This window comes from Agelaius phoeniceus, chromosome 17, assembly GCF_051311805.1.
Source record: "Agelaius phoeniceus isolate bAgePho1 chromosome 17, bAgePho1.hap1, whole genome shotgun sequence".
NCBI lineage: Eukaryota > Metazoa > Chordata > Aves > Passeriformes > Icteridae > Agelaius > Agelaius phoeniceus.
The window spans coordinates 5,417,502-5,431,631 of NC_135281.1; the positions used below are offsets into that span (position 1 = coordinate 5,417,502).

Sequence of the window (14,130 nt, forward strand, 5' to 3'; positions counted from 1 at the left end):
GGATCCCTTCGCATCCACCCCTGTACCAACCCCAAACCACTGGGATCCACCCACGCTGACCCAGGACACTCCCTCACCCACCCCTGCACTGACCCATGGCTACTTGTTTCTATCCTCCACACCTCTGCATTCACCTCCCCATGGACCCAGGGAGGACTCCCACATCCAGCTGAAACTACTGGGACCCCCCCACACCAGTCCAGGATGCCCTCCATTCACACCCCCCAATCTGGGACCTCCTATTTCTACCCTCAGGACACCCCACACTGACCTGAGCCTCTCCTCAGCTACAGCAGCCCTGGGTACAGGGCAGGAACATCATACATATTACAGAACCACAGAATATTCCAGGCTGGAAGACACCCCCAAAGATCACCAAAGTCCAACTCCTGGCCCTGCCCAGGACAGCCACAACAATCCAACCCTGCACCTGAGAGCATTGCCCAAGTATTCCAACATATACAGTCTATGTCAATGCAAGTCTGTACACGTGGATATTCCTAATCAACAGCTCACAAAACACGAGGCAAGACTTAAAGGAAAGTGTCACCTTACTAAGGACCCACTGACAGGACAACCACAAGCCAGCCCTCAGAGCACCTCCTTCAATAAACCATGGCCCACCCTCACTGCCCCTGTGCTTAATAAATGGCAAACAGAAGCTCCTCCCTCTCCCAAACTAGCTTAATTAGGAAATCAGCCCGTTAATTGATTACCAGAACTATAAAACTGCTGTAAGTACTGCTGGTAGAAAAGGGTCAAGAACATCAAAGGGTCTTCACAGGAGCTGAAGGTACTTTATTTATAAGTATGGTATTTATTCTGTTTTCTTATTCCTTCATTTATTTCCTAAATGCTAAAAAAACTGAGGTTTAGTCTCTTAAACAAGACTTTCCTTCTAGACTGACTATACAGCCCCATTGCAGTAAATTCAGGAGCCATTTATCACTGGTTAACATGCATTCAGAGTAAAGCTGGGTATGGAGTATAGCCATCCCCTTCCCTGGCCTACCCAGTCCCTCAGGAAGGAGCTGGAGGTGAGGTTTATCATCTATAGGACTTAAAGTAAAATGAGAGCTGACCCTCAACCTCTCCCATGCTAGCCAGAGCCTGGTTTGGTGCCTTCTTCTCAAAGGGTCTTAATTCTAGTGGGGTGAGTGGCCCTGTGACTGCAGGAGTGAGGATAAAATGCCTCTGTCCCCTATACCAAGCTAAGAGTAGTGATACGTAGGCTGAAGTAAAATAAATACAACTTCAGGGAGATGCCACTATGACCTCTGAGCAACTAACAGGCTGGGGTGGAGATATTTTACCCTAAAAGAGAGTGATAGCTAGATGCCCGCCTACATGTCCTGGATCCTGCTCAGCTCCTTGCAAGACTGAGAGAGGATTTTACCAAGAGTGGTCCTGCTACTCTAAGTCTGTAATCCATTGGTGAATATTAGTGAACAGTAACAAGTTTATCCTGATCTCTCTCCATAAGCCAGAGAGCTGCTGGATTCTTCACCATGCTGTCCACCCAGAGGCACAGTACCAGCATTCTGACCAGAAAGGAAATCCTGGAAAATGGGTTCTTGGCCAGCTCCTCCAGCCATAGCTATTCTTCCCCTGTTGTGAGCTATTACAGGGACTCTAGCAGTGCTTCCAAACACGACACCTGGGAACTCAAACAAGACACCTGGGAGCTTCCTGCAGACTTGGACAACACAGCAAGTGGCAGTTCTCTGTGTGTTGTCAAGCAGGTGGAGTCTCTGAGCAGCTGTGTGAAGGCTGAGCTGCACAGCCTGACCCAGAGCATCTCTGACCTCAGTCTTGTCTGCTTCTGCAAGGCCCACCGTGGCCAGGCCACGTTTGAGCTGTCTGGTTTGCCCTGTGAGCACCCCAGCAGAGATGGCTGCCTGATGAACATGGCATCACAGAACACCTCGACACCTTGCAAGAAAGACAAGCACTCCAAACCACTGGAGAGCCTGCTCTTCAGGAGCTCTGAGCTGCCTGGAGACATCTCAGCCCTTGGGAAAGTGCCAGCACCCAGGTGGGACATCTCAGCAATAAAATCCTTTATGGATACCAGCACATCCCTCGATGTCAGCACTGAGGAATTACGCTTACTGGGATGCTCCAAACCAGACACATCACCCCTGGAGACCCCTGTGGTGATTCCTCTGGCTTGGCCTGGTGCCTTCAAGAAGCACCCCACGCTGATCCACAGGTCTGCCACCCAGGAGAGCCACCTGAGTGACCCTGACGCTGTCCCTGTGTTTCTGCACCAGGCTCTGTGATCCTGGCTGGAGCTGCTGGGTGCCTGCCCCCTCCTGCGAGGAGCAGGGATCCCAGCTGCAGCACAGAAGACGGAGCCAGCGGTTTGAGTGGTGATGGCAGCAGCTGGTGACAAGCTAAATCTGCCCACCTGGGGTGGCCGAGTCGGCACTGGTGATGGGGAATGTTTGGGCTGGTGATGGCACCCCCGAGAGCCGCAGCCTTGCTGGCTCCTCCTCCCCGCTCTCTCTGTTTTGTATTAGCACAATAAATGTCTCTCTGCTGGCGGTCTCTGACTCTCGCTGCCCTCCCATCTGAAGCTGAGCCCCCTGAACAGCCGGGGCTGGTGCAGGCCCCTCCGGCACCGCCCGGGGCAGCATCCCCGAGCTGGCCGTGCCCGAGCCCCGCCGCCCGCCCCCGTTACCTGGCGGAGGGCTCGGGGCGGGTCCCGGTGGGGAAGGGGCAGCGGGACGCGGCTGCAGCCCCGGGGCCATGGCCGCGGGGCCGGCGCTGCCGCCGGGAGCGCGGGCGGGGCTGCGGATCCCTCTCCTGGCGCACCGGGAAAGCACAGCCGGGAGCGACCCCCGGCCTGGCACCCAGAGTGTCACTGCCCGTGGGAATCCAGCACCGGGCACCCGCAGGGACGATTCCTTCTGTCACATCCAAGCCCTGCTCCGAGGGAAGGAAAGGAACCCACGCCACCGCACCCACCCATTAGAGATTTTTCACACTCTCCTTTAGATCTCACCCCATTCACACAATCCTGATTTTCCTCTCATGTCCCAGTTTACAGCAAAGAAAGGGAGGAGGAACTTGTTAAAACCACTTTTCAGGCCATTTATGGGTCTCTGAATAGCCAATGTACTGTCCCCCTCTTTTTTTAGGGGCAGATTAAGGGGTAATCAGTTATGCTGCATGAGAGGACAGAAATAAAAAGGGAAAGCAGCAAGAGTTGTTTGTAACTGACTTTTATCAATTACAGCAATACTTTCATTAATATACAAACTCCCTCATTAGTTATGTGCCCAACCTGCTCCCCCTGGCCTCGCCTCACCTCTTGAAAGCACTCACCATTCAAAATTCTGTCAGTCAGCCATAAATTTTACATGTATCACACTCCCAGGACTAAAGTGTTTCTAGTTACAAAGTAAGTTTAAATACTTCCAGAGGGCCAAAGGGACAGCTTTGAAAGAGAGGTATGGGCTACATGTATTCCACGCTAGCAAAAAAACTCAATTCAGTGAAAAAATTTGTTCTTCAGCTGTCAGAGAGGCCTCAGAGACACACAGAAAACAGGGAGCTGCTTCTATCCCCTGGCTGCTCACATGGCTTTTTTTAAACCATGTTACAACATCAGGAACAGGTGACAAAACAACTTGAAACAGGGCTGGGAAACAGAAGTTATTTACAGTTTGAAGTATAAACACCCCAGAAGAGGATGAACCAGAGCTAAAATTAGCAAGAGGAGCACTCAGGGGCTTGGTTCAGCTGCAGCCTGTGCTGGCTGACTGATTGCTATTGATACTGCACAGGAGAAGAGATTAAGCTTGTTGTGTAAATCTGGAGCTGGAATGTACAAAGTGCTCTGGGTGACAAACACAACCACGGCCTTAAAGGAAAACAGAGGAATAAATGAAAAAATTCCAACGTGCTGCTGTGAAAAGGGAATGGCTACAGCGGAGGAAGAGATACAACCACTTCTGCTAACATTGTATTAGCACATCACAACTGAACAGGAGATTTGGGGCACCTCCTTTAGAAAAACCTGTGCCAAGATGCTATGTGAAGCATGAAGAAATGTAAAATAAAAAGATATTTTGGGGGGATAAAAAGATGAACAGATTTTTTGCAAAGTTTTAAAAACCATGGCAGAACAAGGTAAACCCCAGAAGTCATGGAAGGCCTGCAAGGAGGAAGAATTTAACAATTTGAATGTCAGACTGACAGCCAAAAAAGGCTTTATAATGCAATTTCACCATGTTAATATAAAAAAATATCATTGCAATAGAGGTGTGGTGTTGATGATGTTGACAAATCTTTTCTTCTCACCACTATCTCCTTTTTTTTTGACTCTATTTTTGCTGTGCATTGAGCTTCAACATTTCACAGTCAATAAATTTAACCTGGATTTCCACTCCTGTACATTACTGAACTCACTAGCTCAGGGAGTGAATTAAATATCAAATAAATGGAAGTAAAAATATTCATGAGTTTCTGTGCAGTATCACAGTTTCTTAATAATGATCCATTAAATCTTAAGGTTTTCATCCATGTGCTGTTCTCTCTTTTTAAAATTCTGTAGTTCCAGTCTGCTATGAGGCAGCAATTGCAACAATGTCATTATTGCTTAATTTCAAATCCTCCCCTCCCTTGGAAGAAATGTTTTCTTTCTACAGTAACAAACTCACCTCTCCTTCCTTCTCTTTGGCAGAGAGAAAAAAGGAGGCTGCCTCAGGGTGATAAATGTATTTGCAGCAGCTCCTGTTAAAATTATGGCTCTATTTTTTTGTCCTCAGTTCACAAACCAAAATAACAACTCTTCTCACAGTGTAATTAAGGATTTCATGTACACCAGGAGAATCAACAGAAAGAATTAACTACAGGAAAGTTAATTCTGGAGCCAGAAAGAAGGACCCAAAACACATTTTCTTGGTATATTATTTTTTTTAATATATTAAAAAAATTACAGTTTCAATAAAGAAGTAGAAAAATAAGAAATTCTTTGGAAAGTGCTTGTAAAATACAAGCAGTTCCCCAGAAGGCATTAATTATCTGAACTACCATACATAAATGATCCAAGCATCCAGTGAACTACTGAGACAGTCCCAATCAATACACCAAGAAGAGAGACTTTAAAAATGGAATAATATACTTTCCCTAAAAGGTCTGTCTCAAACTGGGGAAAGCCAGGTCTCAGGTACTGTTCTGGAATCCAGCTTCACTTGGGTCAGTATCATGTTCCTTAAGTAAGGGAAGAGGAAGGGAAAAAAAAGGAAGAAAAAAGAGTTTTAATAACAGAGTAGAACTGTAAGATTTTTGGCTTAAATAGGTTACATGAAACAGGCAATTCATGTTAGCACAAACTGCAGCTCTGCCAATATGCTCCAAAGACACTTTGAAGCATTAAATGTGCTATGAAGAATTCTTTCAGCACAGCTGCATTTCAGTGCAGCTCCCAAGGAACAATGCTGGTCACCTGTGCACTGCAGCACTGGCCAGAGCTGTGAACACTCCTGAGGACTCCCTGCTCTCACTCAGGCACCAGTAATGAACTGGATTTAGCTGCAATTACAAACTACACTTGCATGTACTGATCCCCCAATTAAAATAAATAAGAGACTTAATAAATTGAGCAGTACATGTTTTATGGAGATTAACAGCCACAAGTACTCTGGATCACACTTCACTGGTCTCATTTATTGCACAGCTAATGTCTTACATCACCTCTTGCCTGTGACAAGTGGAGCTGCTACAATGAGCTGCTACACCAGCCTCACTGCTGCTACTACCAACTACTCACTTGTAAATGTTATTAAAAATACCTGATTCAGTTTCTTAAACTCAACCACTTGGAAGAAGATGTGCTCCAGGATATATTTGGCATCTTGCTTGTCCTTTGGGAGTTCACTGGTCACTCCCAGGATGTCGCCGCATTTCCGCACGTAGAACTCCAGGTCATCATCAGTGCCTGAACAAGCACCCAGGGAAGAAGGCAGGTGAGTGGCACACATCTGGAGCAGCTGGCCCAAAACCTGCTCTGAATCTCCATCTGCTGTTGGCATCCTGGGAGGTTCAGTCCCATCACTAAGCTCAGTGGACTAGCCATGATATATTCCTGCAGCCAGTACCTGCTCATCTTCATGTGTTTAGAATAATCTTAACATTTTAACTTCAAAGCATAAAAACGATGTGAAATTTATCAGCCAGAGTGCACAAAGCAATTTATGTACAATAAAGGAAACAGCAGGCAAAAGCATGATAAAATGTCATGTAATAGACAAAATATAATTTCATGGTACATAAAGTTGCACTATTAATTTCCAAAGCCTTTCAATTTCTTAGATCAGGATAAGAGCAGTAGATTTTCCCAAATGAGGTCCATGCATTAGAATTAAATATAACAATTTTCCCCTAAAAAAACTGGACTTTTCTTTTAAATGTGCAAACAATCTGCTCCACTTACATTTGTTTGTGATCTCTGCAAGACGTGCTTTCTCTGAGGAAAAAGTTTCATCCAAGTCAAACAGCTCCAGAGCAGGAGGAGGCAATTCTTTGAAAGCAGGTGGAAAAACCTGGGAGAGAAAAAGCAGCATGCTTGATTGCCACATATTTTTCTTATACTTTATAGATCTCTAAGACAACAGTTTTGAACTTTTATTAGATTTGAAGAAACCCTTTAAAAAGTCAAAAGCAACTCCAAAGCCATGGAACCAAGGGGCACCATTAAAAAATCCCAGTTTTACGTTGTAAAAATAACTGAACATTCCAAAAGAATTTAGCCACACCTATGCCAGAATTATCACCCGGCATCACAACTAGACATTCTTATTTGCAGTTTCAATTTTGCTCCATGAGACCCAGGTGATGGCTGAGAGCTGAGGAACTAAACTGGCCCTAACAGCTCACCCTGAGAACATATTGACATCAATTCTGGTCAGAGTAATTTCTGTTTCATGCAAGGGACCATTTATGTCCAAGCTGGACTTGGGTTTATAAAAAGCAGTGAAGGAGACACCACTTTCTATTGCACTCTTGAAGCTCTAAAGGATCCCAATAATGCTTTCTCAGTGGCCAGGGTAAAGCAGGATAGAACAATGATGGCAAAATTCAGACACTCAGAGATTCCTGCCTTCTGAAATGAGTTTGACACCCCATAGCTTGTGTTGTTGCTGTCAGCCCAAACATTGCTGTACAAGTTTGATCAGCTCCTGCTATAAAGACTGATGCTCCACTTTCTGCTTCCCTTGAGGATCTGGGAGATGGAGGCAGAGCAGGACAAAGTGGCTCCTCCCTGGCAGCAGGGAGTGCAGTACCTTCACCACTACAGCTTTCTCAAATACCACATCCTGTTTTCACTGGGAAGGCTGAGCCAGCACCTCACAGGACTGGGAACAGCTACTCAGTCAAAGGCTCATCACACAAGGATTCTGTTTTGGTACCACACACTACATTTTGAAGCTCTTTTAATAAATTAGAAGTGTAAATGAGTGCTCTTTCCTAAAAGATAGTCCCTACAGTGTAGTCTACTCCCAAGTGATTAGTTATTGCTACAGCATTTCTCACTACTTTTTTTACAGAACCATGGAAATGACACACAGAGGCTTTGGATGAAACAAATGAAATAGAGACTCATTAAGGTTGGAACAGACATCCAAGATTATCAAGTCTAACCTTCATGGGGAAGAGTTCTCCCTGGAATATACAAGCAAGAAAATTACTCACAGCTGGCTGGAGGACAGGTAGTGGAGTCTCAAATTCAGGCTGAATGAGTTCGAGGGGTTCATGTTTCATATTCAGCTCTTCATAAGCTCTGCAGCACAGAAAAATTCCAAGTATGAGGAAAAAAGTGATACCACATCTATTTCCACTAGCAGGCTATAGAGATGGATTTTTGTCAACACACCAGCATCAAAGTTTTGCAATGTAACAGCACAAAAAAAAGGGATATCCATTTTATAAGGACCTCAGAGAACTACAGATCAGTAATACATAACTTCTAAAGTGAGAAAATTAAAGTTGTGACAGGGGAAGATAATGGTAGGTGGATATATAAGGTGACTAAAAAAATGACAGCTCAATTCTACAATCGACTTCTAGCGGATGAAGGAAAAATGATCCAGCACAAAACAAGCAGAACTGGGATTTCAGAAAAGTTTATAAAGAAGTCAATAACCAAAAGTTATTTTTTAAAAAAAGTATTTGTTATGGGGTCAGAAGGGAGATCCTCCTGTGAATTCACAACTAGTGAAAATACAAGAAATACAGAGTAAGAAGAAAAAGTGTCCCCAGCAGAGTGAAGTTTATGGGATCTGTGTTAAGCTGCCACTACTCAAAGTATTCAGACATGATCTGGGTATCAGGGGAGTTATGATGGACAAAACTGATAGTGACAAAAACTGGTAAAATTGAGCCGCTGATAAACCTCAAAATACAATTATTGGGAAATGCAGAGGTGACTGAAATGCAGTTTTCAGTAAATGCCAAGTAATTAAAAAGTGGAAAAACGAGCAGTTCTCAGTTATCACTGCAGAAAGTGCCCAACTTCATGGCAGATAATTCTCAAAATATCAAATTAATGAATCTCATGTAGTTGGAAAAAAAAAAGAGAAAAGAGAGCCAGAAACTCCAGCTAAGACAAAAAGCAAGAGAAAAAATCATTGCCATGCTGTACAAATCTGTATTTTCTTGTATATCCATATTCAAAATGCTCAGCCCTTCCTGCTCTTAAGGAGACACGGTTTAAGCACAAACAGAAAATGCAGAACACCAAATGGAATAAATAAACAAGTAGTAAGAAAATTACAGCTGCTGACTTGATAACTGAAGGGAGGGCAGTTGTGTCCAGCTGATAAAGGGATGTATCAAACAGCTTTGTGAAGTCCCTGGGGTTCTCATCTCCTTCCTGCAGGCACACTCGCAGCTGCTCGGAGAGCGCGGCGGTGTCTGGGAGCACGGTGTAGTCTGAAATCTGGACACACAGACACACATCCCTGTCATGTGACAGAGCCAACCCATTCCCATTGTCTCTTTCTACCTCCTATCTCACCTCAAATCTCTCTTAGAAATCATTGTTTCACTCTTTAGCAGGTATGGCCCTTTGCAGTGCAGCTCACTGGATCAGTAACTGTGCCACCTCTTCTCTCAGCTGTAAAGCTACCCAGCACATGGGTGTTTTATTTGGATTTCTGTTAATTCTTGAAAACAGACAGCTTACTAATCAACTGTGCAAAACTGCTGGTTTTTATGCACACAGAGTGTACAATTTAATCACAAAAATATATTTCCAAATAAAACCAGCATTTGTGTACAACTAAAACTGGCACACAGGTTGATCCCTGCTCACATACAGAAAATCTGCCTTTCCTTCCTGCACATTCCTCTTGTCTCAGGGCTCAGAGGGAAGTGCAAACTCATCACACTGGAGCAGTCCATCTCACAAACATGGGCAAATTGGAAAGAGACTTTCACAAATTATATCTGATGATGAATATCAATCTAAGGCTGAGTGGTACCATTAATTTTTACACCTGAGCCTCAATCCTAGACCATGAATAAAGGTTCTGCAACAACAGCAGGATCCATCCTGCTGTTAACCACTGTGTGCTAAACACAGGGTGTGCTAAGACCAGTGCTGATCCCACTGCTCTTTACCTCCTTGTGATGGATCTCTCTTACCTCAGGGTCCTCCATATCCATCTGGTTTAAGTGGATATCTGATGTTGTGAGCCACTGGAAAAGCACATCCTGGGGAAGGGCAAAACTCAATTACTTTCAGGAGGATCCAAGTAATTTCATACTATGCTTAAATATTCCTATTAAATCTATTAAATAACATTTCATGAAAAAGATTAAAAACAAGATAATAAACCAAAGAATATCTCCTAGTATTGGCTGAGAATTCCCATACTGAATCCATTTCATGGCCGTCTTGCTCTAAAATGAAGCTGAGCCTGGAGTGCTTTACAAATGTTGTGAAGATACAACAGGCTGTTTTTAAAGAAAAAAAAAATCCCAAAAAACTCCAACTTACCATGATCTTACCATTTTCTTCTTTATCTAAATACTGGTCACTGAACATGTAGGAAGATCCCAGGGCTGCCATCTTTCCACCTTTACTCTACCAAGAGAGGATACAATATAGCAAAAATTCCTTCCAAATCACAGTTTTAGAGGCAATTGTTATTGCATTCCATTACTTGTCTACATAGTAAAAAACTGCATTAACTTGTTCTCATTCATTAAGAATATCAATCCTGTGCTTGTAACTCTTTATTATTAAATTTCTGAATTTATTTTTATAAATTAACAGGTTTGAGTAAAACAACATACAAAAAATCTACTGGTTCCAAGGTGAGAACCTTGGAATTCAATATGCTGTACTTACAGAGCTAATGATAATCTTATTTAATAAATTATTACTAAAACAGCAGAAAAACCTCAAAACTTCAAAGAATTAAAGACATCCACCAGTCAACCAAAAAATATGGAATCTTTGCTGACCACCTCATTAATTCTCCTCTGAACCCCATGCAAAGTTTACCATAAAAAAATTCAGGAGTCACTGGGCTTATGTGGAATTTGCAGATACATCAAAAACTGAGGTGGGTTTGTAAGTACCCCCAAAAGATGAACTCACATTCTCTGTGTGGGGCAGGGGGAGTGCAGGGAGGGCCCCAGGCAGCTCATACCTCATGCTGATAGAAAGCCAGGATAGGCCTGTTGAGTGGGAAGCAGACAGACCCTGTGGACAGGATTGCCACTGCTGGCTTCATCACATTCAGTGTGGCTCCAAAAGGATAAACAAAGGTGAGGGCTCTGCAGGAAATACAGGGATTCCATAAGAACCTGCATGCACCAGATTCACAGAACTCAAACTGAAACCCATAGACTAGAGGCAAACAAGATCTGGTCATGAGAACAGGAATTCCTTTCCAAACCTATCCCCCCTGTTCCTCCAGAGGTTACCAAGCTCTACTAAACAGATTCTCCTTTCCAGATACAACCTAAGAAGCACAAGAACATAAGAAATGCATTAGAAAACCTCACCATAAGCACAGTGGACTGCTGCTAATCACAAACCTGCCAATTTTGAGGTGTTCTACACATTTTCACATCAGTTTCCTCAAAGAAAACACTTACTGTGAGTCATGGCCTCTTCCATCCTCATCTGTTGTCTCAAGCACTGTTTTCTTTGCAGCTTCACTGATTCCCCTACGAGATATTGAAAAACAAACCTTACTGAAAACAATGCAGTTTACAAGAGTTTACTGTGAAGATTTACATGCCCCAAATATTCACCTGTTCAAAACTCCATCAGAGATTAGTGCTTCTTTTGGGTGGTGGTACTTGTAATACACATTTCGTACCACAGCATCTTGAAAAAAGAAAAAAATATAGAAATTGACATCTTAGCTGATCAATGTGTTAGATTTAGCAAAGAAAAATTAATTTAGCTCTTGGATTCCCTGGGTGTTTGCTTTTAACACCACAAATCTGGCATTTGGCTACCAAAAGAACTGAAATGAGCCTTCACTACTGTTTCCTTTTGGACAGAATAGATTTAGGATAGGAATATGTTTGCAAATTCAAAAAAAACCATACAGAAAGTTAAGCACATCACCATCTTCAGCAAAGCAAAAGAGACAAAAAGATTATTGAGTTAAAACAGCCTGTATCAACTTTTACAACTCTATTTTTTTATACATCTTCCAAACACTTGATGAATTGAGTCTTATTGATGCAAAAAAAGGCATAGTCTAGAAAAGCCACCAAAGACCCCAAATATTTTACGTACACTGACACACCCTTGCCTTGGGTTGTTGGGGTTTTTTTCACATTGGCAGCTAATGAGTGACATTTTATTGGTCTGCTAAAGAAAAGTGCCACTTCTTATTCAGCATGAGCATTAAGTGATTCAATCTTAAAAACATGTGGAAAATGTTCTAAATCAATGGCTTTTTAACCAAGAAATTTCCCTAGATTTTTTTTTGTAAATTAAAACTAGCAACTACAGCAAAGGAGTGGAAATGGCCAAGTTGCCCATGTACTCTGTCCATGGAAAGCCTTTGCTGTGCTCCAATATTACCTTGCCATGTGCATGCAGATTTAAAGAAAAAGAATATTTTAGATCAAAAGATACTTTGTGAGAAAGATCTGTTTGGCTTGTATCCACAAAGGCTGAACCTGCACTTTTCAATTTTCAAATTGATGACTAAAGGTAGCAGTGAGCCCCATTACCATTATTGAAAATGATCCCATATTCTTCTAACAAAAAGTTAATGTTTGTGCCATTTCGGGACTCTCCACCTTCTCTCAGCATCACCAGGATGGCCCCACCATCCTCCAGGAATTTCTTCAGAACGGAAAACTAGAAATCAACAAAGATCCAGGAAAAAAAACAAACAAACATGAGAAGCTACACACAAAACTGCATGAAGTTATATTGAGATGAGGGAAGAGGAATTGACTGCTTGCATTTAAGTTTGCCCTATAAGAAAAACATTCAAATTCCAATGTACATGAACTCATTTAAAGCAGCACTACAGCAAAGTCTTCTGCCTTGTTCTTTTCTACTTAAGCAAATTTTAAAACATAACTAACTTGAAAACAATTATTGACTTCTTACCTCATCAGCACTGAACTTCTCTCTTGGTCCTGCTGTAATCCACAATTTCACCCCAAATAGTCTCTCAGAAGTAATCTCATCTTTCAAGCTAGGAATAGATTAATAAAGACACACATTATTCTTGGATATAGTCCTAGAACTTTTTCCTTTTTTGTTTTTTTTACAAAGGACTTGCAAATGAACACAAAGCAAATCAGTCACTTTGCATCCTTTTATCTGGGTTTAAAGTTGACAACTTGAGCAAAAATAATCCTTACAAATGCCAACCAGCTAAACAGTAATGATCCTCTGACGAGGCACTGTGGCAGATCCAGAACTGCTGCCAGCTGTCACAGCTGCTATTAAACTTTGCACCTGAGGAGCTTCCCATTATTTTTCTTTTTCTGCTTTCTGGTCTGGCCACATTTCACAGGATGAGGTGGAAGGGACCCACTGGGACTACGGAGCCCAGCTCCTGGCCCTGCACAGAGCCCCAACAGCCCCACCCTGGGCATCCCTGGGAATGGTGTTCAAACCCTCCTGGAGCTCTGGCAGCCTCGGGGCCGTGCCCATTCCCTGGGGAGCCTGGGCAGTGCCAGCACCCTCTGGGGAAGAGCCCTTCCCTGATATCCTCTCCCAAACAGCTCATGCCATATTTTGCAGTGTTCAGCTAAACAGTACCATCTACAAAAACCCTGCTTTCTTTTTGTCCCAAACTCCAAATCGAGACAGACCCACAAACCTGTATGAATAGCTTCATCCTTACAACTCACACTCCATCTCCTACAGGTGAGCTGCAGCTCCCAAGAACCCACAGCATCCCACAGGGGCAGAAGATGCAACAGGCGCAATCAACGCGAGAGAGCGACCTCAGCTCACGACGCACACCCCCAAAGGCCACTCGGGTGCCCACACACCCTCAAAGGCCACTCGGGTGCCCACACACCCGCCGGGGCCTCTCCGTGCCCCGGGAGCCGCCCCTCACCTCTGCACCTTCCAGCTGCCGCGCAGCCTCTTCCGCAGGGCCTTGTAGCCGCCGGCCGGCGTGAAGCTCTCGCCCTTGGAGGCGTTGAACACTATGGCATTGCGCGGGCCGCTCTCCATAGGCTCCCCCGGGGCTGCCGGAGGGCTCCGGGGAGCAGCGGGCAAGCGCCAGCGCCCCGGCCGCCCGCGGGTCCCCAACGAGCCCCCGCCGTGCCGCCGTCACCACGCGCGCCCTAGCAACGCTCCTACCGGACGCATGCGCGGGCGGCGTTTTCCCCCCTCTCGAGTGCAGAGGTCGCCGCAGTGGTTCGCTCCACTCCCCGCCAGGGAAAGGGGCGGGGCGGTACCACTGCGGAGGGCGGGGGGGTGTGACGGGGCGGTGACACAGCGAGTCCGCCCTTCCTCAGCCCGGGCGCTTGGTCCGTCCGCGCCCTGAACCCCTCTTGGCGTTTCTGGGCCTTGGATTTTGCTTGTTTAAAACCCCACTCCTGATAGCTGCAGGTTCTTCCCTGTGAGCGTAAGGAGGCCCTGGCCCAGCCTGTCCAGAGAAGCTGTGGCTGCCC

At 44.5% G+C, this 14,130-nt stretch overlaps 2 protein-coding genes across 2 annotated transcripts; one reads left to right on the top strand and one right to left on the bottom strand.

Annotated features, from left to right (window-relative positions):
- The first annotated feature begins 1,508 nt into the window (after positions 1 to 1,508).
- Positions 1,509 to 2,282, top strand: LOC129127860 (uncharacterized). The gene has a single exon (XM_054644747.2). The coding sequence runs from the start codon at positions 1,509 to 1,511 to the stop codon at positions 2,280 to 2,282; it is 774 nt and encodes a 257-aa protein (XP_054500722.2).
- Positions 2,283 to 4,903: 2,621 nt separating this feature from the next.
- Positions 4,904 to 13,893, bottom strand: IFT52 (intraflagellar transport 52). The gene is made up of 13 exons (XM_054644403.2): positions 13,569 to 13,893; positions 12,605 to 12,692; positions 12,217 to 12,346; positions 11,278 to 11,353; positions 11,119 to 11,190; positions 10,668 to 10,794; positions 10,010 to 10,096; positions 9,655 to 9,723; positions 8,793 to 8,947; positions 7,702 to 7,789; positions 6,443 to 6,551; positions 5,802 to 5,947; positions 4,904 to 5,220 (listed from the first exon to the last, which is right to left on the bottom strand). Exons 1-13 carry the CDS (start codon positions 13,685 to 13,687, stop codon positions 5,173 to 5,175), a joined length of 1,314 nt encoding a protein of 437 aa, XP_054500378.2. The 5' UTR covers positions 13,688 to 13,893; the 3' UTR covers positions 4,904 to 5,172.
- Positions 13,894 to 14,130: the final 237 nt, after the last annotated feature.